The sequence below is a fragment of the Acipenser ruthenus genome, chromosome 58, assembly GCF_902713425.1.
Source record: "Acipenser ruthenus chromosome 58, fAciRut3.2 maternal haplotype, whole genome shotgun sequence".
NCBI lineage: Eukaryota > Metazoa > Chordata > Actinopteri > Acipenseriformes > Acipenseridae > Acipenser > Acipenser ruthenus.
The window spans coordinates 762299-790239 of NC_081246.1; the positions used below are offsets into that span (position 1 = coordinate 762299).

Sequence of the window (27941 nt, forward strand, 5' to 3'; positions counted from 1 at the left end):
ACTGTATATGCATTTGCACTAGAAGCAATATGATTGTTAACCACTACATATTGTCCCTGACTATAATTCAGGCTCTTAACTAATGAAGCATACAGGATGTCAGATTTGTGTAAATGTTAGAGTAGAAGTCAATCTAGATCTGAGATGTCCAGGGGAACCCTTAACAGAGCACTGCATAGATAGCAGAAATCTGAACTCAATCATTTTAGTGGGTTGTGTATCAGGTGTAGTACTCAGAACCAGAAAGACATTCACAAAAAAGGCACAACGTTGAAAAATGTAACAAACTTTATTTTCTGTATTCTTCACAATAAAACAAGTACATGATCAGATTGCATATTTCCATTGTAACGTGCGATCCAGGACTTAATGCGTAAGCATTAGTGAAAAAAAAAAAACTATACAGCAGGTCAGCTTTGGTAAGGTCCTGACCGATGGAGTGGGGCGTTAGGAGCAGGTTTAACAGAACTTTAAAATGACTTCTCACATAACCCACAAAAAAAGAAGGACTTTTAAGAGGCTGCCTGTCTAAAAATGACATCACCAATTTATAGTGACGTGTGTTATCAGTAAATCATATGGACATTTCATGCTCTCAGCTTCTATAATAAGTAATTGTCTAATATCAGTTAATAGGAATGGAAATCGAATTTGAAATTGAAGCATTAATGTCTGAAACATGTACACGTAAAAGGTGAAGTTGTTTATTACTTCAGAATTACATCAACTGTACTTTTATATCATGTTTCATACACACCTTATTTGGCACAATTTCACTTAAATACAGTGAATCAGCACCTCCCCAGCTGGTTCAATATAACTACATTAAACAAGGTGGGTGTTAGAACTGACATCCAATTTACTTTTGATATCTCTGCCCTGGAAATACTCAAGTCAGGCAATAATTCAGTAGCTCAGAAACTAAGACTACCATACCAATTAAAAATTATTATTATTATTATTTGTTTATTTAGCAGACGCCTTTATCCAAGGCAACTTACAGAGGCTAGGGTGTGTGAACTATGCATCAGCTGCAGAGTCACTTACAATTACGTCTCACCCGAAAGACGGAGCACAAGGAGGTTAAGTGACTTGCTCAGGGTCACACAGTGAGTCAGTGGCTGAGGTGGGATTTGAACTGGGGACCTCCTGGTTGTAAGCCCTTTTCTTTAACCACACAGCTTCCTATGAAAGTGCAAAAGCATCTGCAATATTTCTCCAAATAAAAAGGTCTCAATACAGAATCAGGGTCTGCTGAAAAAAATAAATTCATCAAAATAAGTAGTTTGTGCGCTCATGAAAAATAAACACTGAAGACAATGATCCTTATTAACAATACATACAGTGCCTTGCGAAAGTATTCGGCCCCCTTGAACTTTGCGACCTTTTGCCACATTTCAGGCTTCAAACATAAAGATATGAAACTGTAATTTTTTGTGAAGAATCAACAACAAGTGGGACACAATCATGAAGTGGAACGAAATTTATTGGATATTTCAAACTTTTTTAACAAATAAAAAACTGAAAAATTGGGCGTGCAAAATTATTCAGCCCCCTTAAGTTAATACTTTGTAGCGCCACCTTTTGCTGCGATTACAGCTGTAAGTCGCTTGGGGTATGTCTCTATCAGTTTTGCACATCGAGAGACTGAAATTTTTGCCCATTCCTCCTTGCAAAACAGCTCGAGCTCAGTGAGGTTGGATGGAGAGCATTTGTGAACAGCAGTTTTCAGTTCTTTCCACAGATTCTCAATTGGATTCAGGTCTGGACTTTGACTTGGCCATTCTAACACCTGGATATGTTTATTTGTGAACCATTCCATTGTAGATTTTGCTTTATGTTTTGGATCATTGTCTTGTTAGAAGACAAATCTCCGTCCTAGTCTCAGGTCTTTTGCAGACTCCATCAGGTTTTCTTCCAGAATGGTCCTGTATTTGGCTCCATCCATCTTCCCATCAATTTTAACCATCTTCCCTGTCCCTGCTGAAGAAAAGCAGGCCCAAACCATGATGCTGCCACCACCATGTTTGACAGTGGGGATGGTGTGTTCAGGGTGATGAGCTGTGTTGCTTTTACGCCAAACATAACGTTTTGCATTGTTGCCAAAAAGTTCGATTTTGGTTTCATCTGACCAGAGCACCTTCTTCCACATGTTTGGTGTGTCTCCCAGGTGGCTTGTGGCAAACTGTAAACGACACTTTTTATGGATATCTTTAAGAAATGGCTTTTTTCTTGCCACTCTTCCATAAAGGCCAGATTTGTGCAGTATACGACTGATTGTTGTCCTATGGACAGAGTCTCCCACCTCAGCTGTAGATCTCTGCAGTTCATCCAGAGTGATCATGGGCCTCTTGGCTGCATCTCTGATCAGTCTTCTCCTTGTATGAGCTGAAAGTTTAGAGGGACGGCCAGGTCTTGGTAGATTTGCAGTGGTCTGATACTCCTTCCATTTCAATATTATCGCTTGCACAGTGCTCCTTGGGATGTTTAAAGCTTGGGAAATCTTTTTGTATCCAAATCCAGCTTTAAACTTCTCCACAACAGTATCTCGGACCTGCCTGGTGTGTTCCTTGTTCTTCATGATGCTCTCTGCGCTTTAAACGGACCTCTGAGACTATCACAGTGCAGGTGCATTTATACGGAGACTTGATTACACACAGGTGGATTCTATTTATCATCATTAGTCATTTAGGTCAACATTGGATCATTCAGAGATCCTCACTGAACTTCTGGAGAGAGTTTGCTGCACTGAAAGTAAAGGGGCTGAATAATTTTGCACGCCCAATTTTTCAGTTTTTTATTTGGTAAAAAAGTTTGAAATATCCAATAAATTTCGTTCCACTTCATGATTGTGTCCCACTTGTTGTTGATTCTTCACAAAAAATTACAGTTTCATATCTTTATGTTTGAAGCCTGAAATGTGGCAAGAGGTCGCAAAGTTCAAGGGGGCCGAATACTTTCGCAAGGCACTGTATGTAAATAGCTGTAAATGATGGTAATGTTGCTTGACAGTCATTACCACATTGGAGTGTTAGTATAATATACTAAGCTAGAATGCTTAGTATAAAATGAACAAAAAAACATATACAGTAAAAAACAAAATAAATCTGTTACACCTTTACTTACCCATGTGTGTAACTCTGCAAATGCAGCACATGCACTCCTCCATACTGATGAGGTCATCTGGCTGTAGATCTTCACACTGGCCATGGAACCATTCGCCACACCTCCCGCATTCCACCATCAGCTCCAGTGCAATCCTGTATGGTCTCCACATCACAGAAATGTACCTCTGGGAGGGGGGTTCTCTCACAGCTCGGGAAAGGAGGAAGAGATCCATCTACAAAACAAGAAAAAAGATGATCACGCATTTGCTTTTGATCATAACTTACCTGGATCTCCACCCATGCAGAGTGTGAGGCTGTTTGCGATGGTAAACAGTCCACAGTCACTCCATCCCTGCTGCTGCTGTACATGTGGCCACCCGATCCGAACTGTCTTTCCACTGTACTGCAGCAGTGATACGACCTGGGAACGGAAATCATGCTTATTATTAATTCCCAAAGAGTCAAACACATTTAAATAACCTTCGTCACAGCCTATGTTACTTATCGTGACCCAGTGATTGCAAGACACATTGAGAATCTGTACAAATCCCTGAGCTGAAGGAGGTCAGCTGTGTCAGGCTGGTGACAGCATACAAACCTCCCACCTGTGGGTACTGTCTACGTAGCAGAGCCTGCCTGTGGTCCATCACCTCATCACCCCTCCATGTGTGTTGTCCAACACAATAAAACAAATAACTCCTAATTCTGGGGCTCCCCCCCCCCCCCCCCCCCTTGTACACACCCATGAGCTGAAGTGTCCTGCGTGAACTTCATTGAGAATGGCAGTCTTCTCCTCTTCCTCTGTCACAACCCTACGGAGACACTCTCCATTCTTCTATACAGGTACTTACCTGACAGATAAAACAAAGGTAAAGATGATATTACAGTAAATACTGGAGGTTTTTAAAAAGAATGAGCTAAAACCTATTCAAAAGAATGAGAAAAGCATTCATTGTGATGCAGCCCTTAAAGACCTGACACTACTGACATGCTGTGGAAAGCTGTCTCTGCCTATTATAAGTTATATATATATATATATATAGCTATTAGTTATTTAAAAATTCCAAATACCCTATATGTGTGTGTGTGTGTGTGTGTGTATATAGGGAGAGAGAGAGAGAGAGAGAGAGAGAGATGTTTTAATCATTTATATATATATATATATATATATATATATATATATATATATACACACACACACACACACACACACGTTTATCATTTATTTAAATGTCTATATACGTCTTCAAAAATACAGGACCTTTCAAAGCGAATGTACTGGCTGTCTTTCTACCCCTCTTTGGTGGCTTTTTCAGGATACTCAGCAGCGATATACTGCTCTCAAGTGATCCATATCAATTGATAAATGTAGTTTCTGAGTAGTTTAATTAATTTGTACTGTAAAAAGATAAATTATTTGATTACAAGTGTATGACGGCGTCAAAGAACTCCAAACGTCAGTCTCAAGATCTGTGGAGCAAAAGCAGTGACGCGCATAGCAACAGAACGCTGACATGTCACATGACTCGGGGGGGGGGGGCGAAAGTTGCCATGACAACGGCATCCCGTTTCAGAACCGCCTCTTCTCAACGCGGTCCCGCCCCCGCTTCGACACGGAGGCCAGCCAATCAGGCTCGCAAGCTGGGTTTTTAGTGTTTCCGCAGCCAATAATACGCGACGATTCCAACTAGGCACGCCTACTGATAGTGACGCTTTCTTTTCTTTACAGGAAATTGAAACGTTGGTTTGTTTATACTGATTCTGAATGCATTTGATCACCTGTTGTTTAAAGCGTTAGGTTGGGTTAAAGTGTTTCCTAATTGATGTCGATGTGTTTTCGTTTATTTACTGCATTCAGTTTGGAAACAGTGCCCCCTTTTTCTGTTTTATTTACCTCAGAGTGGAGCGTGTCAGGTGTACCTAGAGAGATGTTTACCTTGCGGTTTAAATTCTAGCTATACTTGATGCTAAACTAAAGTAACTCCTTGATTGATATTAATTAACCATTTAAAAAACTAAATCATTAAAATCAAAGAGGATTCTGCTACTCGAGTCTCAAGCTAACAGTCAGTGAAGATGGACGTCAGCGTCTCCGTGTCGTTCTTTCAAGACGAGCTCGCCTCTACCATCGAGCACGCAGTGAAAGCGGCTGTAGACACCGTCTTGTGCGAAATCACAAAAGTTGTCGGCGGCAAATTCACTGAATTCCGAATGGAAATGGCTGGAAAGGAGAAAGAGAATGAAAGTCTGAAGCTGAGATTGGAAATATCAGAGAGCGAGTTGAAAGCAGTGCGGGAATGCATGAACGCTGCAGATGCAGACATTAAACAACCTCTCAGAAACATGAACCCCGACTGCAATGAACAAGACTTTCAGAGGAACGAGAACCAGGGGTTATTTCAAGGTAAGATTGATCTTCTTGATGGTGTTGCTTGGTCATTCCAAGTTTTTAAATAATTTCTTAGTGCATTTTATTGGTGAGGTCTTGGTTAGAATTTCTCTTCAGATAATTATAAGGTGCTTATAGTGGTGTTAATTTACAGTCTAATTAATCTTAATATATAAAGAAGAAAGTCTGTTCCTTTATGCATTCGGACCCTGCAGGAGCCAGTTATTATTATTATTTGTTTATTTAGCAGATGCCTTTATCCAAGGTGACTTACAGAGACTAGGGTGTGTGAACTATGCATCAGCTGCATTGAATCAGCCCCTCCCCAGCTGGTTCAATATAAGCCCCTCCCCAGCTGGTTCAATATAACTACATTAAACAAGGTGGGTGTTAGAACTGACATCCAATTTACTTTTGATATCTCTGCCCTGGAAATACTGAAGTCAGGCAATAATTCAGTAGCTCAGAAACTAAGACTACCATACCAATTAAAAATTATTATTATTATTATTTGTTTATTTAGCAGATGCCTTTATCCAAGGCGACTTACAGAGACTAGGGTGTGTGAACAATGCATCAGCTGCAGAGTCACTTACAACTACGTCTCACCCGAAAGACGGAGCACAAGGAGGTTAAGTGACTTGCTCAGAGTCACACAATGAGTCAGTGGCTGAGGTGGGATTTGAACCGGGGACCTCCTGGTAACAAGGCTGTTTCTTTAACCACTGGACCACACAGCCTCCTCCCAGTGCAACCAACCCTTGCATGGCCTCCTCTTTCATCCAGGGGAAGGTCCAGGGCTGGGTTTGGATCCAGTCTTTTGACCCCCGGGGTACATTATTATTATTATTATTATTATTATTATTATTTATTTCTTAGCAGACGCCCTTACCCAGGGCGACTTACAATTGTTACAAGATATCACATTATATTTACATACAATTATCCATTTATACAGTTGGGTTTTTTACTGGAGCAATCTAGGTAAAGTACCTTGCTCAAAGGTACAGCAGCAGTGTCCCCCACCTGGGATTGAACCCACGACCCTCCGGTCAAGAGTCCAGAGCCCTAACCACTACTCCACACTGCTGCACTTTATTTAATAACCCCATTACTGGATCACTACAGTAGCCACGTATCTCAAATTAAAGAAACCCACAAAACCCACAAAAAATAAATAAAAAGAACAAACATTAAAAAAAATGGCAAAAACCAAAAAAAAAAAAAAAAAAAAAAAGGAAAGGGGTCCGAGCGCATTGTGCGACACCCAAGATCGATAACTTATAGGAAACCATAAGGATAACGTTCCACAATTTGTCATGCATGAAATATTGGCACACAGCCACACAGGCCTGTTTACTCAGGACTTTAATACCAACCTTCTCCCAGTAAATTAAGCACAGCTGTCTCAGGTTAGCTGATAACCTAAACCAGGGTTTTTCAACAGGGGCGCAGGTACCCCTGGGGACACTTCTAAGGGTCATGGGGGTATGCAGGATGACTCAGAAAAATAACAATCTTGGATTTTTTAACTGAATGATATATTATCTCTACACCACTGTGCATAAATATTTCATTTTTGTTTAGAAGCTCAAAGGTTACATTCTGACTATTTCAAATTAATTTGAATTTGTTTTCGGAGTACATACAGATCAGAAATGGATACATTTCTTACTTCCATAAGAAAAATGAAGGAAGAGAACACAGAAGAGTCTACAGAAAGTGCAAAGAGACAGGACGTTATACAGAGTCCCTTTGGATCATTTTTATGTTTTCGTTAATAAAAAGTGTTGTTAGTTATTTTAGTTTGATCTTATTAATGTTGTAAACATTTTAAATCTCACACACAATGATGCTGAGATGGGAAGTAAATGGTAACATGATAAACATTCAGTGCAGACTGTATTTTATTTTTTATAATAACTTTGCAGAATAGAAAGCAAATGTGTGTTGCCAACAAGATTCCCAAATTCTCAAATACTTTGTAAATAAAAGTTAAGAATTACTGTTTGATATTCTGTCATTAAATAGCAGTTTGTCAGTCCCAAACCGTTGTGACATATATAAGAACATAAGAAAGTTTACAAACGAGAGGAGGCCATTCAGCCCATCTTGCTCGTTTGGTTGTTAGTAGCTTATTGATCCCAGAATCTCATCAAGCAGCTTCTTTGATGATCCCAGGGTGTCAGCTTCAACAACATTACTGGGGAGTTGGTTCCAGACCCTCACAATTCTCTGTGTAAAAAGTGCCTCCTATTTTCTGTTCTGAATGCCCCTTTACCTAATCTCCATTTGTGACCCCTGGTCCTTGTTTCTTTTTTCAGGTCAAAAAAGTCCCCTGGGTCGACATTGTCAATACCTTTTAGGATTTTGAATGTTTGAATCAGATCGCAGCGTAGTCTTCTTTGTTCAGACTGAATAGATTCAGTTCTTTTACTAGATGACTAGATGACAATATAATGAAAATAATGAGCTGTTGTGATGTACAATAAATTCACCCGATCTTTATCTTTTAAACTATATTATTCTGTTGTTATATTATTAACGGCTTCAGAGTTGCTACGGCATCAGTGAATGGAAGAAAAAAAGTCCCGGTTTTTCACTGTGGAAATCTGTGCAGTGGGAGAAACTGAAGCTCTCACCAAAATTTGGTCAGACAGAAAAATCCAAGCCGAACTAGACAAAAGTCACAAAAATAGTAAAATATATGGTCTTTTCTTAAATGACTTTGTTTAATGGTATAGTTGTTAAATTTGCAGACGACACAAAAATAGGAGAAGTGGCAAACACTGTTGCAGCAGCAAAGGTCATTCAAAATGATCTAGACAGCATTCAGAACTGGGCAGACACAAGGCAAATGATATTTAATAGAGAAAAGTGTAAAGTACTGCACCCAGGCAATAGAAATGTGCATTATAAATATCATATGGGAGATACTGAAATTGAAGAAGGAATCTATGAAAAAGACCTAGGAGTTTATGTTGACTCAGAAATGTCTTCATCTAGACAATGTGGGGAAGCTATAAAAAAGGCCAACAAGATGCTCGGATATATTGTGAGAAGTGCTGAATTTAAATCAAGGGAAGTAATGTTAAAACTGTACAATGCATTAGTGTCACAGTATGGCTGTCAAAAAAAAACTAGCAGAGTCACGTTCTTACTCCTCCGTGGAGATAGTTCCAGGTTTATTATTAAAAAAGAAATGATAATAAAACAAAACTCAAATTTAAACAAACATGCGATAAGGAAAATGTTAAATTAAACAGCCAGAGGTCTTCCAACTATCTCCTTCTTTAGGCCCTCGTCTGGCTTCCGGATCCTTTTCCTCATGCCAGGTTTCTGGGCTCTGTGAAGAAAAGATTTTACCTCTGCTGATATTATTATTAATTCCCTTTGATTCAAGTCCTACGCATTCCCATGAACCAACCCCGAGTGTTGCAACCAGAGCTCTTTTATGTGACTTGGAACACCCCCAAATCAGCGGAACACCAATCAGCGATTGATATTTAAATTGCCTGCTGATTCTGGAGTTTTCCAACACATTCTCCTATTGCTGCCCCCAACAAAGATGGCGACCGCTCTTTTGGGACTTCCGCCTAAAAGCCGGAACTTCCGCGTCACGCCCTCTCTGTTGAAAGCCTCAAGGTTGGCTCACAGCCCCCTGGTGGTTGGGAGGTCGAATTTTAGCATAAGATCGCTTTACCATGTCACAATTAGTAAGACCTCTTACTAATTGTGTTCAGTTCTGGTCATCCCGTTACAAAAAGGATATTGCTGCTCTAGAAAGAGTGCAAAGAAGAGCGACCACAATTATCCCGGGTTTAAAAGGCATGTCGTATGCAGACAGGCAAAAATAATTGAATCTATTCAGTCTTGAACAAAGAAGACTACGCGGCGATATGATTCAAACATTCAAAATCCTAAAAGGTATTCACAGTGTTGACCCAGGGGACTTTTTTGACCTGAAAAAAGAAACAAGGACCAGGGGTCACAAATGGAGATTAGATAAAGGGGCATTCAGAACAGAAAATATGAGGCATTTTTTACACAGAGAATTGTGAGGGTCTGGAACCAACTCCCCAGTAATGTTGTTGAAGCTGACACCCTGGGATCCTTCAAGAAGCTGCTTGATGAGATTCTGGGATCAATAAGCTACTAACAACCAAACGAGCAAGATGGGCTGAATGGGGCCTCCTCTCGTTTGGAAACTTTCTTATGTTCTTTCTTCTTAGGTTCTAATGCCGACAGCAGGAGAACCGTGCAGAATTGCGCAAACTGCATTATTCTCCTACTGTAGGCATTCAATACATGTAGCCTATTAATTAAATGAGCAAAGTGCCCCCCCCCCCCCGCCCCCCACCAGTGCTTTCTTCCACAGCAAGGTGTAAGAATCTAAAACATGCTGTATTCATTAAAAATACATCAACAGCTCTCATCTTTCGATGTGCTTTGCAGGATATTGTAAATTTCCGTTTCTCACACCATATAAAGGAGCTGAGTTCACTTTAAAACTGCATTGTTAAAACAAACAGATTCAAGGCCTAAAAAAAATGGAAAAGAACCAAAGCAAACTAACTGTAGTTCACATCCAAACAAACTCGGCCCCTTTGCACACAGATAAGTGTGAACAGGAAGCACGCTGATACACTGTTTTCAAACAGAACGAACCAGCCTTAAACTGTCAGCTCTGTACCTGTTTGTTGAGGTATTCTGGGATGTGAATTCTTTCCACAGACTTTTAAATGGTAGGACTGCATTTTTCTTCCTTCTGTTTTTTTACAGTATTTAAGCCATGGGGTACAGACTCTGGGTTATGCAGGGCCAATATGCTTCCCCTCTATAACTTTTCCATATACTTTACCACACCGGTTATACTTCTACTTGATTAGGCTTTGTTACGTTATTTTAAAAGATACTTCATTTTTAATTTTAGATACATACCTTGAAAATGTGTCATCCATTTAGCCATGGATGTTTTAGAATATCTTTTTCTAATGAAAAGTAGAGGGGTCAGTTGTACATTCCAGTCTAACGCATATCAAATAATTTAGAGGTGTTTACAATCCCAAATCAAGGCAAATAAGAGGTTGAAAGGAGTTGTAATAAATGTTTTATTTGATCAAATTTAAAACATGGAAATGTGGGTGGGGTGAAATATTGTTTTTCTTTTAAATTTCAAAAATTTATTTCAGCTTCAGTTTGAGGCATTGATTACTCCACTACTGCAAATACCTTAGAAGCAATATTGTTGTTGGACCAACCTCATTCCCAGCTCCCCATCCTTTACTGTCTGGAAAAGTATAAGTCTCTAGAGTAGAATTCTGACAAGGGGATAGCTTTGTAGATTAACATGGCTAGTAAGTAAGTTATATTTCAATTTTCTTTCACACAGATCCCAAAGAGAGCCATGCAATGCCTAAAACTGAAGCACAGGAAGGTCCAAGGATAAAAGCAGTTTACACACTGCAGGAGTCATTTAACCAGGAGTGGTGTTCAAGTCTAAAGCAGGTTACAGAGCTGACCTGTGTTAAAGATGAAGAGGTCCCTCGACTGGAATGTGTTCCTATTAAAGAGGAATCCATAGAACAGGAATGTGTCCCCATCAAAGAGGAAGTTCCTACTGAAAATAATGTCTGTACACTTGAGGAGAACAACCAGCTGGGATCCAGCCTGTGTGATGATTGTCCACCTGAATGTGAAGTGGGATTTGGAGGTAATTATACAAAACAAGCAACATTAAGCTGCCTGTTAACCGTGCAGGAATGAGTTATTAAATGTAACAGGGCGAGGAGCCCTGTACGTATTGTTTGTTTATTTTATTTTTAGAACGGGTTCTCCCCCTCCGCCCCTGTGCAGTGTGTTACTTTGTATTTGTTTGTTTTATGATTTATTTGTATTTATATGATGGCGAGGCGGCATGTGTTTTTGTATTTATTTAAAAATGTGTAACGGCAAGAGCCATGAGCCCTGTCTGTTATTGTTTTGTTTATTTTTAAACGTGTTCTGGCAGAGGCGAGATTGGTGCTCGTCCTCTGCCAGGAATAAATTAAAAACCTTGTGCAGAAGGTGGCCATCTCCCGAGTTGATTAAGTGATTAATTTGTTGCTAATCGGGAGATGGTCACCTGTATATAAACCTGCAGCTCTCTACACTCAGTGGGTGGGTGTTTAAGCGGAGGAGTGAGAGGAGTGGGAGAGAAACTAAACTTAAACATAAATACAGAAACAGTGACAGCAGCTGCCTAGCCTGACCTGTGTTTTGTTTTATTTTGTGTTAGAGATTTGTTTTGTTTGAACTTTTATTTTGCTCTGTGAGCACTGTGCTTTCTGTTTGAACTTTTTATTTTTGCATTATTTAAATAAACTGCGCCGCCACGTCATTTATTTTGAATCTGCAGTACTGGTGTCCGTTTCCTTACTGCTTCTGACCTGACGTCACCGCACAGCCACCCTGTCACACTAAACTATAGGAGTGTGCTGAAGATTGACTTTTTTGGTCATTCCAGCTCATGTTAAACTAACCACTATGCCTATGGCTTGCAAGTTGCAACATAACTGTCCTTGCTACTGTGGCTTCTGCTAGATGTGCACCACATATAATGCTGATAGATCATTGCCTTTCCCTGTTTCTGATAGACTGCAGTTGTGCAGCTCTCACAGCTTTATAGTGTTGCTGGGATCACATGTCTCATCACTGGGTGATGCCAAATCCAATAGGTTTGCTGAGTGTCACCAGAAAAAACATTTCAATACAGCACTTGCATATAAACCTGATCTTATACTTGTATTCCTCAGTGATATTAAGAGGGGTGATCAGTGACTGGTGTATGTGGTGAAATTAAAGTTAGTGGTGAGTGTGTTAATAATCAAACTGATTATTCTAAAGCATTTGTATTTATTGACACCCACTCTATTTAGCCTGGCTGGTATGAACAGGAGTGATATTAAGCGGGTTTGACTGTATTCTCATCAGGGTTCACTCTAGGAGTTGGTCATGGTTATGAGGGGAAGCCCTGCAGAAGAGTGAATGTGTAAGAATGCTGTACAATAACCTTTGCCTCTTCTCTTTTTTTTCTCTAACTGCTAAAGGAAATCTCCCAGGAGAGAAATCTCATTGCTGCACAGAGTGTGGGAAGAGATTTGGCTTTATATTGCTCCTTAAAAGACACCAGCGCATTCACACAGGAGAGAAACCTTATCTCTGCACCGAGTGTGGGAAGAGATTCACACAGTTAGGAAATCTTCAATCACACCAGCGCCTTCACACAGGAGAGAAACCGCATCACTGCACTGAGTGTGGGAGGAGTTTCACGCGATTAGAAAATCTTAAATCACACCAGCGCATTCACACAGGAGAGAAACCTTTTCACTGCACTGAGTGTGGGAAGAGATTCACACAGTTAGGAAATCTTCAATCACACCAGCGCCTTCACACAGGAGAGAAACCGCATCACTGCACTGAGTGTGGGAGGAGTTTCACGCGATTAGAAAATCTTAAATCACACCAGCGCATTCACACAGGAGAGAAACCTTATCACTGTACTGAGTGTGGGAGGAGTTTCACACATTTAGGAAGTCTTCGATCACATCAGCGTCTTCACACAGGAGAGAAACCTTATCACTGCACAAAGTGTGGGAGGAGTTTCACACAGTTAGAAAATCTTCAATCACACCAGCACATTCACACAGGAGAGAAACCTTATCAATGCACAGAGTGTGGGAAGAGATTCACAAAGTTAGGAAATCTTCAAACACACCAGCGCATTCACACAGGAGAGAAACCTCATCACTGTACTGAGTGTGGGAGGAGCTTCACGCAGTTAGGTTCTTTGAAAATACACCAGAAGAAAATGCACCAGAAGAGTTTCAGTCACTGAGCAAATCTTAAGACACCATAAAATGCACACAAGTGAAGCCCTATCCCTGCACGGAATGTGGGGAGAAGTTCAGTCAGTTGCAGGGTCTTGAAGGACACAAGAGAATCCACAGAATTTTACAGGACACCTAAACACTAGGAGTAAATTTGACTAAAATATAGAAATATTTACTAAAAAAGGGGGTCATTTTTGTACAGGGCCTGCACTGCGACTGACTTACGACCAGTTCTGAAAATGCAATTTTTAATAGGAACATTTAAAGTCGTAATCCTGAGACTGCACAGTAAATGAGTATTTAAATGCCTCAGTAAGTACAAACACACCCACTCACCGAGAGATGTGCTGGAGAAGTTTGAAAAACAAACAATGGCTCAAACAGGTTACCCTAATAAAAGAAAAGCAAACTTCAAAGAGGAAGAGACACAATCATTTTGGAAGAAGAATGCAGACTGAATCGGCTTTAATTGGAAAAGGCCAGAGTACAAAACATTGTAAAGCAGAAAAAAGGCATGACAAACAATAGTTAATAAAGTTAATGCTGTGACGAAGGCAGACACCAGAGAAAAGTACTATAATGTTAACCCCTGTGCTAAAGACCAATTAGCAGCAAACCTATGAGGGCAACTGAGGGGGGTCTCCAAAATTATGAAGGTATGAAACAGAGACTAACAGAAGTAGATTGGAGTAAAATGGAGAGAACATCCACAGAAAAAAATGTAATACTAGATGCGCAAAACAATTACATCCCAAAAGTAGACAAATCTAAATCTAAAACAAAATGGCTTAATAGATCAATTAAAAAAAATATTCAGTGAAAAAAGGCACTTTATAGAGCATTTAAAAGGGACCAAAAACAAAGTACACAGAAAGAGTACTTAGAACAGCAAACACAAGTCAAAAAGGAAGTTAGAAAGGCCAAGAGAGAGATAGAAATCAATATTGCTAAGGGGGCTAAAACCAATTCCAAAATGTTTTTCCAATATTATAACAGCAAGAGAACATTCAAAGAGGAGGTTAAATGTCTAAGAGACACAAATGGCAAAATCATAGATGAAGAAAAAAAATAGCAAATATATTAAATGATTACTTTTCAGAGGTTTTTACAAAGGAGGACACGGACAACATGCCCCACATGTCAACCTGTTCCTATCCAATTTTAAATAACTTTAGCATAAGTGTTAAAGGGACTAGGGGCTCTTAAAATAAACAAATCCCCTGGGCCGGATGAGATCCTCCCAATAGTACTCTTGACACAGGGGTTGTACCGACAGACTAGAAAATAGCAAACGTAATACCGATCCACAAAAAGGGAGACAAAACCGAACCAGGTAACTACAGACCAATGAGCCTGACTTCTATTATATGTAAACTTATGGAAACTATAATAAGATCCAAAATGGAAAATTACCTATATGGTAACAATATCCTTGGAGACAGCCAGCATGGTTTTAGGAAAGGGAGATCGTGTCTAACTAGCCTACTTGACTTTTTTGAGGATGCAACATTGAAAATGGATAATGGCAAAGCATACGACATGGTTTATTTAGATTTCCAGAAAGCTTTTGACAAAGTCCTGCATAAAAGATTAATTCTCAAACTGAACGCAGTAGGGATTCAAGGAAATGCATGCACATGGATTAGGGAGTGGTTAACAGGTAGAAAACAGAAAGTACTGATTAGAGGAGAAACCTCAAAATGGAGTGAGGTAACCAGTGGTGTACCACAGGGATCAGTATTAGGTCCTATGCTATTCCTAATCTACATTAATGATTTCGATTCTGGTATAGTAAGCAGCAAACTCGTTAAATTTGGTTAGCGGTTTGTAAATAACTTCTTTCATTTCTTTGAGTAGGATCTTATCTGGCCCAGATAGATATAGATAGATTATATATATATATATATATATATATATATATATATATATATATATATATATATATATATATATATATATATATATATATATATTACATATTACGGCAACAATAGCCCGGGCACTTCACAAAACTGGCCTTTATGGGAGAGTTGCAAAAAGAAAGCCATTGTTGAAAAAAACTTGCATCAAATCTCGGCTAGAGTTTGCCAGAAGGCATGTGGGAAACTGAGACCAAGTGGAAGAAGATTATATGGTCTGATGAGACCAAAATATAGCTTTTTGGCCTCAACGCTAAGCGCTATGTTTGGCGCAAGCCTACCACAGCACATCATCCTGAGAACACCATCCCTACCGTGAAGCATGGTGGTGGCAGCATCATGCTATGGGGATGCTTCTCTGTGTCAGGGCCTGGAAAGTTTGTGAAGATAGAGGGCAAAATGGATGCAGCAAAGTACAGAGAAATCCTGGAGGAAAACCTGCTGAAGTCTGCAAGAGACCTGGGACTTGGGAGAAGATTCAGCTTCCAGTAGGACAATGACCCCAAACATACAGCCAAAGGCACACTGGAGTGGCTTAAAAACAAAAGGGTCAATGTCCTGGAGTGGCCCAGTCAAAGCCCGGACCTCAATCCAATTGAGAATATGTGGAAAGAGTTGAAAATTGCTGTTCACCAAAGGTCCCCATCCAACTTGACGGAGCTTGAGCAATTTTGCAAGAAGAATGGGCAAAAATTGCAGTGTCCTGATGTGCAAAGCAGGTAGAGACTTATCCAAATAGACTCATGGCTGTAATTGCTGCCAAAGGTGCCTCTACCAAATATTGACTCAAGAGGGTGAATACTTGTGCAATCAATTATTTTCTGTTTTGTATTTGTAATTAATTTAGAATAATTTGTAGATTTTATTTTTCACTTTGACATTATGGACTTTTATTTGTGTTGATCAGTGGCAAAAACTCCTAATTAAATCCATTTTGATTCCATGTTGTAACACAATAAAATGTGGAAAAGTCTAAGGGGGGTGAATACTTTTGAGCGCCACTGTCTAGTTACATGGTTGGTCAAGCTGAAATAACGTGCGAGAGTTTATGGAATCTCAAGGGCAGCAGTGTGGAGTAGTGGTTAGGGCTCTGGACTCTTGACCGGAGGGTTGTGGGTTCAATCCCCAGTGGGGAACACTGCTGTTGTACCCTTGTCTGCTTTTGTAAAATGTAAGATAAAAATGCCAGAATCCTTTGTTCTGAAAACACTTGAAAGAGTTCCCACTTAATCACTATCTCTGCGTGACCTTAAATAAACAAACCTTCAAATTCAAGAACTTTCCAGTCACTTCTGTAGAAACTCCCTTTGTACTTTTTTTTGTAAATCAATCTGTGAGTGAGTGAGCACATGCTTTTTTCTTTTACATTAATACATGATAATTGTACAATAACAATCACGTTGGTTAAACTATACATATGTTTATTGTTAGGAGTTGAATAAATTAAGTGTCAATAAATGTGAAAATAAAAATATTTACAGTACACTTTTTTATATTTCCAAGCAACAGCTATTTTCACAGTACAATTGTTTGATACGTCCAACAAGTATATTCACAGTACAAGTTTCTGATGCCCAAACAACTATATTCACTGTACAATTTTTGAAATCCACATTATTTCTCCATTTTGGCAGAATATGTCAGTGTCTGATTTGCAATTTAACTTAAAACAGAAAAAAGCACCAGTTAGTTTTGACAAACAAATAACAAATTCCCAGCAAATTGAACATTAAAATGTATTCTTAAGATTCACCTCTTCAGACAGCACCTGTCTGTTTTTCCCCTGGGACACTATCACTCTTCCTTAAATGCGCTTTACTTGCTCTTATCTGCCCCCTATTTTACTGCATTTAATCCTGTACTGTAATCTGCCAAGTGTTTAATCTGTAGTATTTTGTATTTAATCATATCTTGATGTAACTATCACTGTCACTGTTATCTGCTGTATTATTGAATTGTATTTTGTCACACTTGTACTTGCTTGAACCAAAGTCATTGTATTTATCTTGCTCTTATTGTATTATTACTTGTACTGTAACACTTGAAATGTATTTGCTTACGATTGCAAGTCGCCCTGGATAAGGGCGTCTGCTAAGAAATAAATAATAATAATAATAAAATGAACACTTACCCATGTTTCCGTCTTCTCAACTTCAAACCATTTGAACTAAAAATAACATTTTGTTAGTTGAACATAACCTGTAATTTTGCTTATTTTTTGGGGGTTGTGAACAGTGGGGATAGCACACTGGGAGACTATTGATAGCTCACTGGTAGCACTGGGAGACTGTGGATAGCAATGGGGAGCGTGGGAGAGCATTGATGATAGCACACTTAAAATATTGTGATGCAAACTAAGCTTTTAATAATAAACACAAATTATAATATATAACAGCAATATGAATTAGAAAAATAAACATGTCCAAATACAACACTCCATTGGTACATGCATGTGTTTCCTTTCACACATAAATAAATGAATGATAACAATGAATGATAATAATGAAGGACAGTATAACGAGAACATGACGGGAGACTACATTTGGGGGCCGATTCGTGAAAGTGATTTACAGTATAATCGTAAATCTCGAAAAACTACTCACTTCTAAATCTTTTGTAGTCATTTTTGTATTACTTTAGTATAAATACTAATACTAATGTTAATTTGGATTCATATGTTGTTTTTTTCTGACTTTATGTGAACGAAAAGACACAAATTCGCCCGTTTTCTCATTGGAAATAGGTAAATTTCAAAATATCACTGTCCTGGTCACAAAAGCAAAGTTTGTGGGGAATAATAGCCATTTTCTATACTTTTGAGGCAAAAGCAATTAGGAAATAACACTTACTACCCAGGAACAAAAATTGTGTTACATAGTGTAATCTCTGTAATAAATAGCAAAGGAATCCTTACTTTTGGCAGAATAAATTAAGCTGAACCCTCCCGATAATTTAAAAAACAAACAGTGCGTTTATACATTCATACTGTACTTTAGTATTATTTGCACTTACTGTAAACTACTGTATTTAAATATGAATCTTGCATCGGAACTCTGTAGGACAGTCCCGTAACACCTGTAACGACCTGCATAAAGGCGTCTGCCAAATTAAACAAACAAACAAACAAACAAACAAACAAACAAATAAATAAATAAATAAATAAATAAATAAATAAATAAATAAATAAATAATAGGCAAACAAGCGAAACTTAACAATGACGTAAGTAAACAAAACAAAAAAAGCGTATTTTTACAACGTCCGTTTGTAATTGTTTTAGTAACTGAACGTCTGGCTCATTAGATTATATTTGCACCAGCCACGTTGATACATGCTGGTGCAAGCTAACAAAAATTCATTTGCATACATTTGACCCAAATTAAACAGTTTAAACAAAGCTGTAAAATCACCAGTGACCGCCGGAATCTCTCTCTATCCCAGAGTAAACAAAGCGACCTTTTATATTACCTGTAATAGGCGGGCCTGGTTGGAATCGTCGCGTATCATTGGCTGCAGAAACACTCGAACTCCCGTTTTCGAAACTGATTGGCTGCTGGCCTCCCTGTCGAACCCAAGGGCGGGAACGCGTTGAGAAGAGGCGGTTATGAAACTGGATACCAGCGTCCGCCATGTTAGCTCCTAACAGCGCTTCGTTTTATTAGGCGAGCTTACACTGTGCTGGATCCGAAATGGCGCCAATGCTCCGCAATGCGCTCGTTGGGTGTCTTGTTTTTAGTTTTTCCCTACAGGCTGTTGCTCCGCGAGTGTGGGTTTGGACGATTCTGTATAATTGGCTGCTTTCTTAACGATAGACGATTTTTTTTTAACGGAATTGTTTTAGTTAAAGAGGCGGTTTCGATGTGAAACGCAAGACTTGAAAGTAAAGAAAGAAAGCTGAGAAGCGAGGGAGGTAAACACAACTTAATTCACTTTGATTTTACAAGTACAGCGCATATTTCAAACGAGAAACTGAACATCACCTGAACAAACTAATAATAATATCCACAGTACATCACTGCGGTGTTTAGCATGTAGGGTTAGGAGACCCCGTGGAAGTCTGAACCTACCAATCAGGAATCGGAATTCAGAAGCGGGGATTTTTAAAAAAACAACAACAAAACAGATAACATTATTATTATTATTATTATTATTATTATTATTATTATTATTATTGTTATTATTATTTATTTCTTAGCTGACGCCCTTATCCAGGGCGACTTACAATTGTTACAAGATATCACATTATACATTATTTCACATTATACAGATATCACATTATTTTACATACAATTCCCCATTTATACAGTTGGGTTTTTACTGGAGCAATCTAGGTAAAGTACCTTGCTCAAGGGTACAACAGCAGTGTCCCCCACCTGGGATTGAACCCACAACCCTCAGGTCAAGAGTCCAGAACCCTAACCACAACTCCACACTGCTGCCCTATCACATAGATTTTCAGTACCAAAGCATAATTGTTTAAGAGTATTTGTCGGGATTATAAATGTACGTAAAATGAAATAACAGTTATGAATGCATTTGTTGTTGGCTTCCTTTCTTTCGTGTCCCCCTGAGAGGCGAGCTGGCTGCAGAGTGCGTTCACCTGCACTGTAATGAGGTGATTATGCATTATACAGTCCTGTAACACACGTTAACATAGTGGATCAGCCCCAAGCGCATGCATTTTGTGAGTCCGTCGGTCTGTTCCATTAACCACAGGGGAACTCGTCTTAGAAAGGTGCACTGCATAGCAATGCATTACAAACTATGCTTGATGTGTGAAGTTTAATACATTGGATTAATACATCATTTCCTTATGCGGAAATTCAAATGAAAGCACTTGATATGCAATCTGAAATGACAAGGAGTCTTGTCTTCCTTTTCTTCAGTGAGAACGGATCAGCCTCACTCGAAGGAAGTTTCTGAGATGGAAGCAGCTCACATCAGCCCAGAGCTTCCTGTTCGATGGGTTGTTTCTGCAGACAGGACTGTTGAGATCAAGGAGGAAGTGACTGAGCTGGGGTGTGACCAGACCAATGAGCGGATCCTGCAGGAGGAAACGCCACCTTCTAGCATCACTGAGAAAGGTGAGTGACACTGGAATGCAGATCTATAGAGAGGGGCTTTATTGAAAGAGGGGAAGAAAGCCTGTGAAATACATGGCGTTAGGGAGTCATTAATTAGACGCCTTCACTGTACTACACCAGAAAGATGTTGACAGTCCAGTTTGTTTATATTCCCCATATGACAATACTATTGATGACCTAGTTCACATGGAAACAGCATTTCTTTCTCTAAAATGTCTAAATTGGCACTATTGAACACATGAAACTGGATTGTTTTCATGATCAGACTAACAGGTTTTAATGTTTGCAGGATCAAAAGTACACGTCAATATCCTGAAACATGCTTTCAGGCTTAAAAGATAGGATTCAGACAGGTTTTTCATTATGTTAAATGTCTATTATTTGAATAGGTCTTCAGGGTACAACTGACTGAATCATTAGACACAAAGTTACATAACACGTTTACCTAAATATATAAAAAATAACAGTTGTTAAGACAGCATACACCAGCTCAATATTGTACAGCAACTGATATTATGAATTTTATTTGGACTGTACCTGTCTAGTTTTTGTGAAAATGTCAAAGCAGTCTTCCACTGAATTACCCACATACACAATCACAGTAGTGTTGGGCGATACATCGGTACTGTTGTTATTACCGGTATTCTTTAATGATGATAAAAATATCTTTGCAAATTACATTTAATATATATATATATTGTGCCGCTCCAAAACTGGGGTTGAGTTCAATCAATCTGCCTGCCGTTTGGGATTTCAGGTCTGATTAGTAGGCTGATTTATTTCTGCAGGTTTTGTGTTATTCTGTCCGGTAGTTTTTGAGCTACAGCACTTTTTAAAAAACGGTTGTTTTTTCGTGTAAGTTTGGTGCTGGGAGAGCGTTTTTTGTATTACTCACCTGCAGGTAAAAAACTACTGGACAGTTACTACTCCCATTTGGCAAGTTACTGCTTAAGTAGTGTTGAGTGCCTTTTGTGGGTGGGGAGGTTTAAAAATGTGTATTTTAATATAGAAAAGTACTTTTAAAAACGAGCGCTGCGCCTGCGCGTTTGTACGCTCCGGTAACTGTTTTGCTCCGCATGCGCTCTACAAACACATCAGAACCACGGGGAAACTAACTTGTCGTCAAGACATTTTTTTTTTATTGCAATGTCCACCCATTCCTGGAGGATTTGAACTGCAACAGTTCTGTAACAGAACCGACAGAATTTATTTAATAAAAAAGATCAGGAAAGAAATGAAACTGTGAGCACTGCAAGACACCTTTCTCTGAAATGAAGCCAGTAAAGAAGAGTGGAATGTGTGGAGCAGTGTGGAGTAGTGGTTAGGGCTCTGGACTCTTGACTGGAGGGTCGTGGGTTCAATCCCAGGTGGGGGACACTGCTGCTGCACCCTTGAGCAAGGTACTTTACCTAGATTGCTCCAGTAAAAAACCAACTGTATAAATGGGTAATTGTATGTAAAAATAATGTGATATCTGTATAATGTGAAATAATGTATAATGTGATATCTTGTAACAATTGTAAGTCGCCCTGGATAAGGGCGTCTGCTAAGAAATAAATAATAATAATAATAATAAAGAAGAGCAGAATACTAAAAAAATAACCGCTCGGGCTGTGTCAGTTTTTAATGAATGGTCAGCACAAACAAAAAATAATATGGATTGGAAAACTGCATCTAAGGGCCGGACCAAATCAAACCCCGATCGCTCTTGCGAAAGAGTGTTCATGCGATAGTATCGCTAGTTTCCATATCGCATTTTCTTTATCCAGAATCCAAAACTGGCCATTTCCAATCTGCGAAAGCGGAAGAGACGGATGTCGCTTGTTTGGGAAGCAAAAGTAAGGCGGCACAAAACAGCAGCTGTCGACCAATCACAGCTTACGCTCCAGACCTTCCAAAAGAGGCGGAAACAGGGAGAACGTTACCGAAAACAAACGAAGGTAAGAGTCCGATTGTGAAATAATGAATGAATACACACGCAAAACCCTGGCGTGTATGTGTGTGTGTGTGTATATATATATATATATATATATATATATATACAGCTCTGGAAAAAATTAAGAGACCACTGCAAAATTATCTGTTTCTCTGGTTTTACTATTTATAGGTATGTGTTTGGGTAAAATGAACATTTTTGTTTTATTCTATAAACTACTGACAACATTTCTCCCAAATTCCAAATAAAAATATTGTCATTTAGAGCATTTATTTGCAGAAAATGACAACTGGTCAAAATAACAGAAAAGATGCAGTGTTGTCAGACCTCGAATAATGCAAAGGAAATAAGTTCATATTAATTTTTAAACAACACAATACTAATGTTTTAACTCAGGAAGAGTTCAGAAATCAATATATGGTGGAATAACCCTGATTTTCAAGCACAGCTTTCATGCGTCTTGGCATGCTCTCCACCAGTCTTTCACATTGATGTTGGGTGACTTTATGCCACTCCTGGCGCAAAAATTCAAGCAGCTCGGCTTTGTTTGATGGCTTGTGACCATCCATCTTCCTCTTGATCACATTCCAGAGGTTTTCAATGGGGTTCAGGTCTGGAGATTGGGCTGACCATGACAGGGTCTTGTTCTGGTGGTCCTCCATCCACACCTTGATTGACCTGGCTGTGTGGCAGTACAGCACAGGGTTAGTTTACTTCTAAGTAGGAGTTTTAATAAAAAAATAAAACTGGAATTGACCCCAACCCTGCAAGCAACTGTGTTTGAACTGTAAATGGCTGCATTTCCAGAAAATCACTGAAACGATTTAATTATACAAACATATAGCATGTGGGGTGGTACGCACCCTGTATGCAAAGTGCTGTTATTGTACCTTATTCAGCTGATGCTGATGTAGAATACACCTCTTCTTTCCCAAGTGCAAAAGAAGACCCGGGTCCGGTTCAGCAGAGAGGATGAAGACATCATCATGGCAGAGGTGGAGGAGAGATGGGACGAGCTCTTCGGTGTGCGGAGCCTCTCCCTCGCTCGAGGTGCCAAGGCCCGCATATGGCAAGACATAGCGACACGGGTCTCGGCCTCCTCGAGCGGTGTAAGAGACGGCGAGGACATCCGCAAAAAATGGACTTACAGCAAACAGAGCTTAAGAACCAAAGTGGCTGCCCAGCGGACGTCCCCCGCACAGGCTGGCGGGGGAGTTAACACCACGCCGGAACTCACCCCCCTGGAACAACGTCTGCTGGCCCTGATGGGCCACGAATGTGTGGGAGGCGTCGATGCTCCTGATGTTGGCTTTGGTAAGTATATAGAGCTGATTAGGAAATGTACTCATCACAGCATGAGGATTTGATTTCAGTCTACACACACACACACACACACACACACACACACGCATACATACAACCTATGTTCTGGGGATTAACTATTCACGAGAATGCGGAGTGAAACGTGCATGCATTCCGTACACATCAAAGCTATGAACTACAACATTAACCCTTTTGCGGTCCATTTATTCAGCGCGTCTCAGGCGCATCAGGTCCAATTTATTTTCACACGTGCAGTTTAAAAGGCACTGCATATCGGCAGGGCACTCAGTACTGCATCTCCAGCCCCGCCCCACCCCTTGTTCGCTGTATTTTTCACATACCTCTTCATAGTCGTTTTATCACCAAACTCCTCAATAATGCGATCCAAGTCATTATTTTATTACTAAACCATCTCAAAAAAGCTCTGCAAATGTCTGTGATATTCTTTTGAGCGCTGGATGCAGAAGCAGCTATCTTGTTTGTTTATGGCCGTGTTATCTCTGTGGTGCCGGGGCTACCTGTATTGCTCAGATCCGACCCTTCTATTTTTTTTTCCGCTTCTCTCGGCTCCTATCGGTTTCACTTGGCCATTGAATGGTTTTCTCGGCTTTTTCCGGAGAAAAAACGACTAGAGACCCAATTTTTGCGTCTTTTTGATCATGTCGGACAGGGTCCGACATTGGACCGGAAAGGGAAAATTTTAATGTCGGACCAGGTCCAACATAGAACCACAAGGTTAAAAAAAATACTAGCCTGCCCTTTTACCTGTCTTTTAACCCTTTGCGGTCCATTTATTAACTTTAATTTTAGACGCGCTGTTTAAAAGTATTTTTTTTCACAGTCAAACGGGTTTAAAAGGCCCTGCATATCAACAAAGCACTCACTAGGCTTCTCCAGCCCCGCCCCACCCTTTCGTTTGCTATAGCTTTCACCTATGTAAGAAATAAATAATAATAATAATAATAATAGTCGTACATACCGATCGATCATCTCCTGATCACTCGTTTTATCACCAAACTCCTCAATAATGCGATCCAAGTCATTATTTTATTACTATAACATCTCAAAAAAGCTCTGCAAATGTCCATGTTATCTGTGCGCTGATTCAGTCAGCCAGCTTGTTCACTTACGTCCGCCCCCGTTATCTGATACCTGATACCATGTATGACTGTTCATGAGATACGCCTTTGTTTTTTTTCCGACTTGTCTCGGCTCCTGTCGCTCCCACTCGGCCATTGAATGGTTTTCTCGGCTTTTTCCGGAGAAAAAACGACTAGACACCCGTTTATTGCGTTGCTATAATGATGTCGGACCCAGTCCGACAAAGGACCGCAAAGGGTTAAAGGAGAAATGAAACTAACATGTTTGCACTCACAGATTAACATGAAAGTGTCTGCTCTGTCATACAGGGCCAGAGCCTCCTCTGGAGGAAAGTTCAGGCACCCTGCCACAGACAGAGGACTCAGACACCATCAGCAACGAGGGCAGCCACGAACACCAGCAAGAGCCCACAGTGCCGTCCACGGCCGCCTCCACTGCCTCCACTTCCAGATGCAGGGGTCCACCTCCAGGAGACGACCTGGCCCCCATCCTGGCAAGCATACTGGACAGACAGGAGCAAACGCTTACAATGCACAGGGAGGCAATTGGAATATTGCGATCGTTAGCTGCGGATGTGCATAGGTATGTGGATCATGTCATCTCAACACCTGTACCAACACACGTCCCAGCTCCAATGATGAGTAGCAATATTTCAGTTGCCTCCAAATGCACACCATCCCCTGTTCACTGCACCCCACACACACCATCCCTAACCACTCCCCAGACCTCTTCGTCACATTTCCAGCAACCCCACACCAGCACCTACCAGCTCCCACCCCAACACCCCCCCCCAGCTTATAGGCCCTCCCCACCCCCAGTATGCCGCTTATCACCACACGCCCCCCAGTCTGCCCCGTTAGATCTATACACACACACTCCCCCTCGCACATTGCCTGTCCCTTCTCCTGCTCCTGTCAGACTTGTCCAGGGCTGCCAGGAAGACACTGCTCCACTGCCCCAAACCTCTGCCCAGGAGCCTCTGCCTCCACCTGAGGTCATGCCCTCCAGAAGAGGAAGAGGAAGAGGAAGGGGAAGGGCCAGGACCAGAGGCAGGGGTCGGAGATGGAGATGAAGATGAAGAGGAGGAGGCCCCTAAACATCTGGAAGACCTCTGCTGAACGGGAAAATCCCTTTTTTATAGCAGAAAATAATATTGCAATTTAATAAACGTTCTTTTGGTTTACATTTGTATTGTTTTTATGTTTTTTATGCATTATCTTATTTAAACACACTTAATTTTTTTTGATAGCCTATTTCAAAGTGCAATGTAAGGCTTAGGACGTGTGGGAATATACAGTATCATGTAATCATTATTCTGGCACAGCTTGTGCATAAGATATATTTGTATATCTACCTACATAAAATGTAAAACTTTGTAAAGAAGAAAACGTGTAGTGCGTGTTTCGTTTGAGGTGCAACAAACTCAACATATATTATGATAATAATAGGCATAATACACATTGTAACGAACCTCAGTTCCCGCAGGCAGGCGCATCACACAGGGCGAGGCAATCCACACACAGACGGAGGGCAGGCGTGAACCCGGGACCCCTCGCACTAAAGCATAGCGTCGATACCGCTGTACAAAAGAGCCGGCTCCTTTGCAAGGAGCATATATCGGTCTTTGTGTGTGATGACGTCACCTACCAGCCCTGCTGCTGCCTTCCCTCGTACACGCTACAACATAATAATTTTTGATACTGTAAATTATTAATTATAAATTCAGTGTTGTGTGCAAGTGATCGATGTAATGCAAATATCAGTATGTTTAGTGTTATTTATTATTATTTTTTTTTTTTACTATTTGCTTAATATGCGATAATCAACTTCGAAGTTGACTATAAAATCCAGTTGATTTTATAGATGGAATTGAGTAGATTTGGTCGGGCGATTACAAACCACTCCCCCTTCTTGTAGTCCACACGTGATAGCTGCTTTTTGAAGGGCGAAAAGGGCTTGTCTTGGTTCCGCGAGATTTCGCTTGGATTTTTTCTTGTGTTTTATTACCACGAATGCTTTCGCGTCCTCGTTCGCTAATTGCTAACTTTGATTTGGTCCAGCCCTAAGACTGAAATGAACACAGTTTTAAGAAGAAATGGCTTGACCCTCTCCAATCTGGCTTCCGCTCTGCTCACTCCACTGAAACCACCCTCCTGTCTGTCACCAACTCACTTAAGTGTGCCCGAGCTGCCTCTCTCTCCTCTGTCCTAATTCTCCTCGACCTCTCTGCTGCCTTTGACACTGTTGATCACTCTATTCTACCATCATCTCTTGCTGACCTGGGGATCTCTGGCACTGCTCTGGCCTGGTTCTCCTCCTACCTCTCCAACCGCACTTACCAGGTAACCTGGCGTGGAGCAACCTCCACACCTCACCCTCTCTTAACTGGAGTCCCCCAAGGGTCAGTCTTGGGTCCTCTCCTGTTCTCTCTCTACACCCGCTCCCTGGGCCCCCTCATCGCATCCTATGGTTTCTCATACCATTTCTATGCTGATGATGCTCAGATTTTCCTCTCCTTCCCCACCTCTGACTCCACCATCTCCTCCCGTATTTCTACCTGTCTGTCTGCTATTTCCTCCTGGATGCACTCGCATCACCTCAAACTCAACCTCTCTAAATCTGACCTCCTTTTCTTTCCCTCCTCCTCCCCCTCCTCTGATCTCTATCTCTGTTCCTCTGGAATCTACCACACTCTCTCCCTCTTCCTCCGCTAAGAACCTCGAAGTCATCCTGGACCCCTGCCTCTCTTATTCCCAGCACATCTCCACTCTGGCACGCACTTGCCGATTCTTCCTGAGCAACATCCGAAGAATCCGACCCTTCCTCACCAACTACGCTACCCAGCTCCTGGTCCAGGCCCTGGTACTCTCCCGCCTAGACTACTGCAACTCCCTCCTGGCTGGCCTCCCAGCGTCCGCCACCCGTCCGCTCCAGCTCATCCAGAACTCTGCTGCCCGCCTGGTGTTCTCTCTGCCTCGCTTCGCCTACGCTACTCCACTACTCCGCTCGCTCCACTGGCTCCCGATCACCGCTCGCATCCAGTTCAAGACCCTTGTACTAGCCTACAGATGCCTTGACCAGACTGCACCCAGCTACCTCCAGACCCTCATCTCTCCCTACACCCCCACTCGACCTCTCCGCTCCGCCTGCACTAGAAGACTGGCTCTACCTCCGCTACGCTCCCCTGCCTCCAGAGCCCGCTCCTTCTCCACC

At 40.8% G+C, this 27941-nt stretch overlaps 3 protein-coding genes across 4 annotated transcripts in view; 2 read left to right on the forward strand and 1 right to left on the reverse strand.

Annotated features, from left to right (window-relative positions):
• The window catches only part of LOC131724983 (E3 SUMO-protein ligase ZBED1-like), a 143004-nt gene that overhangs the window by 14241 nt on the left and 100822 nt on the right, over nucleotides 1-27941 (reverse strand). The window lies entirely within an intron of this gene.
• On the forward strand, nucleotides 4830-15249 carry LOC131724985 (gastrula zinc finger protein XlCGF57.1-like). Its single transcript, XM_059018207.1, has 3 exons — nucleotides 4830-5511; nucleotides 10889-11209; nucleotides 12585-15249. Exons 1-3 carry the CDS (start codon nucleotides 5184-5186, stop codon nucleotides 13370-13372), a joined length of 1437 nt encoding a protein of 478 aa, XP_058874190.1. The 5' UTR covers nucleotides 4830-5183; the 3' UTR covers nucleotides 13373-15249.
• On the forward strand, nucleotides 18988-26327 carry LOC131724984 (myb-related transcription factor, partner of profilin-like). Its single transcript, XM_059018202.1, has 5 exons — nucleotides 18988-19194; nucleotides 20171-20368; nucleotides 22138-22308; nucleotides 23241-23618; nucleotides 25037-26327. The coding sequence occupies exons 2-5, from the start codon at nucleotides 20209-20211 to the stop codon at nucleotides 25798-25800; spliced, it is 1473 nt and encodes a 490-aa protein (XP_058874185.1). The 5' UTR covers nucleotides 18988-19194; nucleotides 20171-20208; the 3' UTR covers nucleotides 25801-26327.

Excerpts from the sequence above, each read along its gene's own strand:
- LOC131724985 (XM_059018207.1), top strand. The coding sequence starts at position 5,184 with ATGGACGTCAGCGTCTCCGTGTCGTTCTTTCAAGACGAGCTCGCCTCT. Across the intron at positions 5,512-10,888 it reads GAACCAGGGGTTATTTCAAG|ATCCCAAAGAGAGCCATGCA; the intron begins GTAAGATTGATC and ends TCTTTCACACAG. Across the intron at positions 11,210-12,584 it reads ATGTGAAGTGGGATTTGGAG|GAAATCTCCCAGGAGAGAAA; the intron begins GTAATTATACAA and ends TAACTGCTAAAG.
- LOC131724984 (XM_059018202.1), top strand. The coding sequence starts at position 20,209 with ATGGAAGCAGCTCACATCAGCCCAGAGCTTCCTGTTCGATGGGTTGTT. Across the intron at positions 22,309-23,240 it reads GTTACCGAAAACAAACGAAG|TGCAAAAGAAGACCCGGGTC; the intron begins GTAAGAGTCCGA and ends TTCTTTCCCAAG. Across the intron at positions 23,619-25,036 it reads TGCTCCTGATGTTGGCTTTG|GGCCAGAGCCTCCTCTGGAG; the intron begins GTAAGTATATAG and ends TCTGTCATACAG.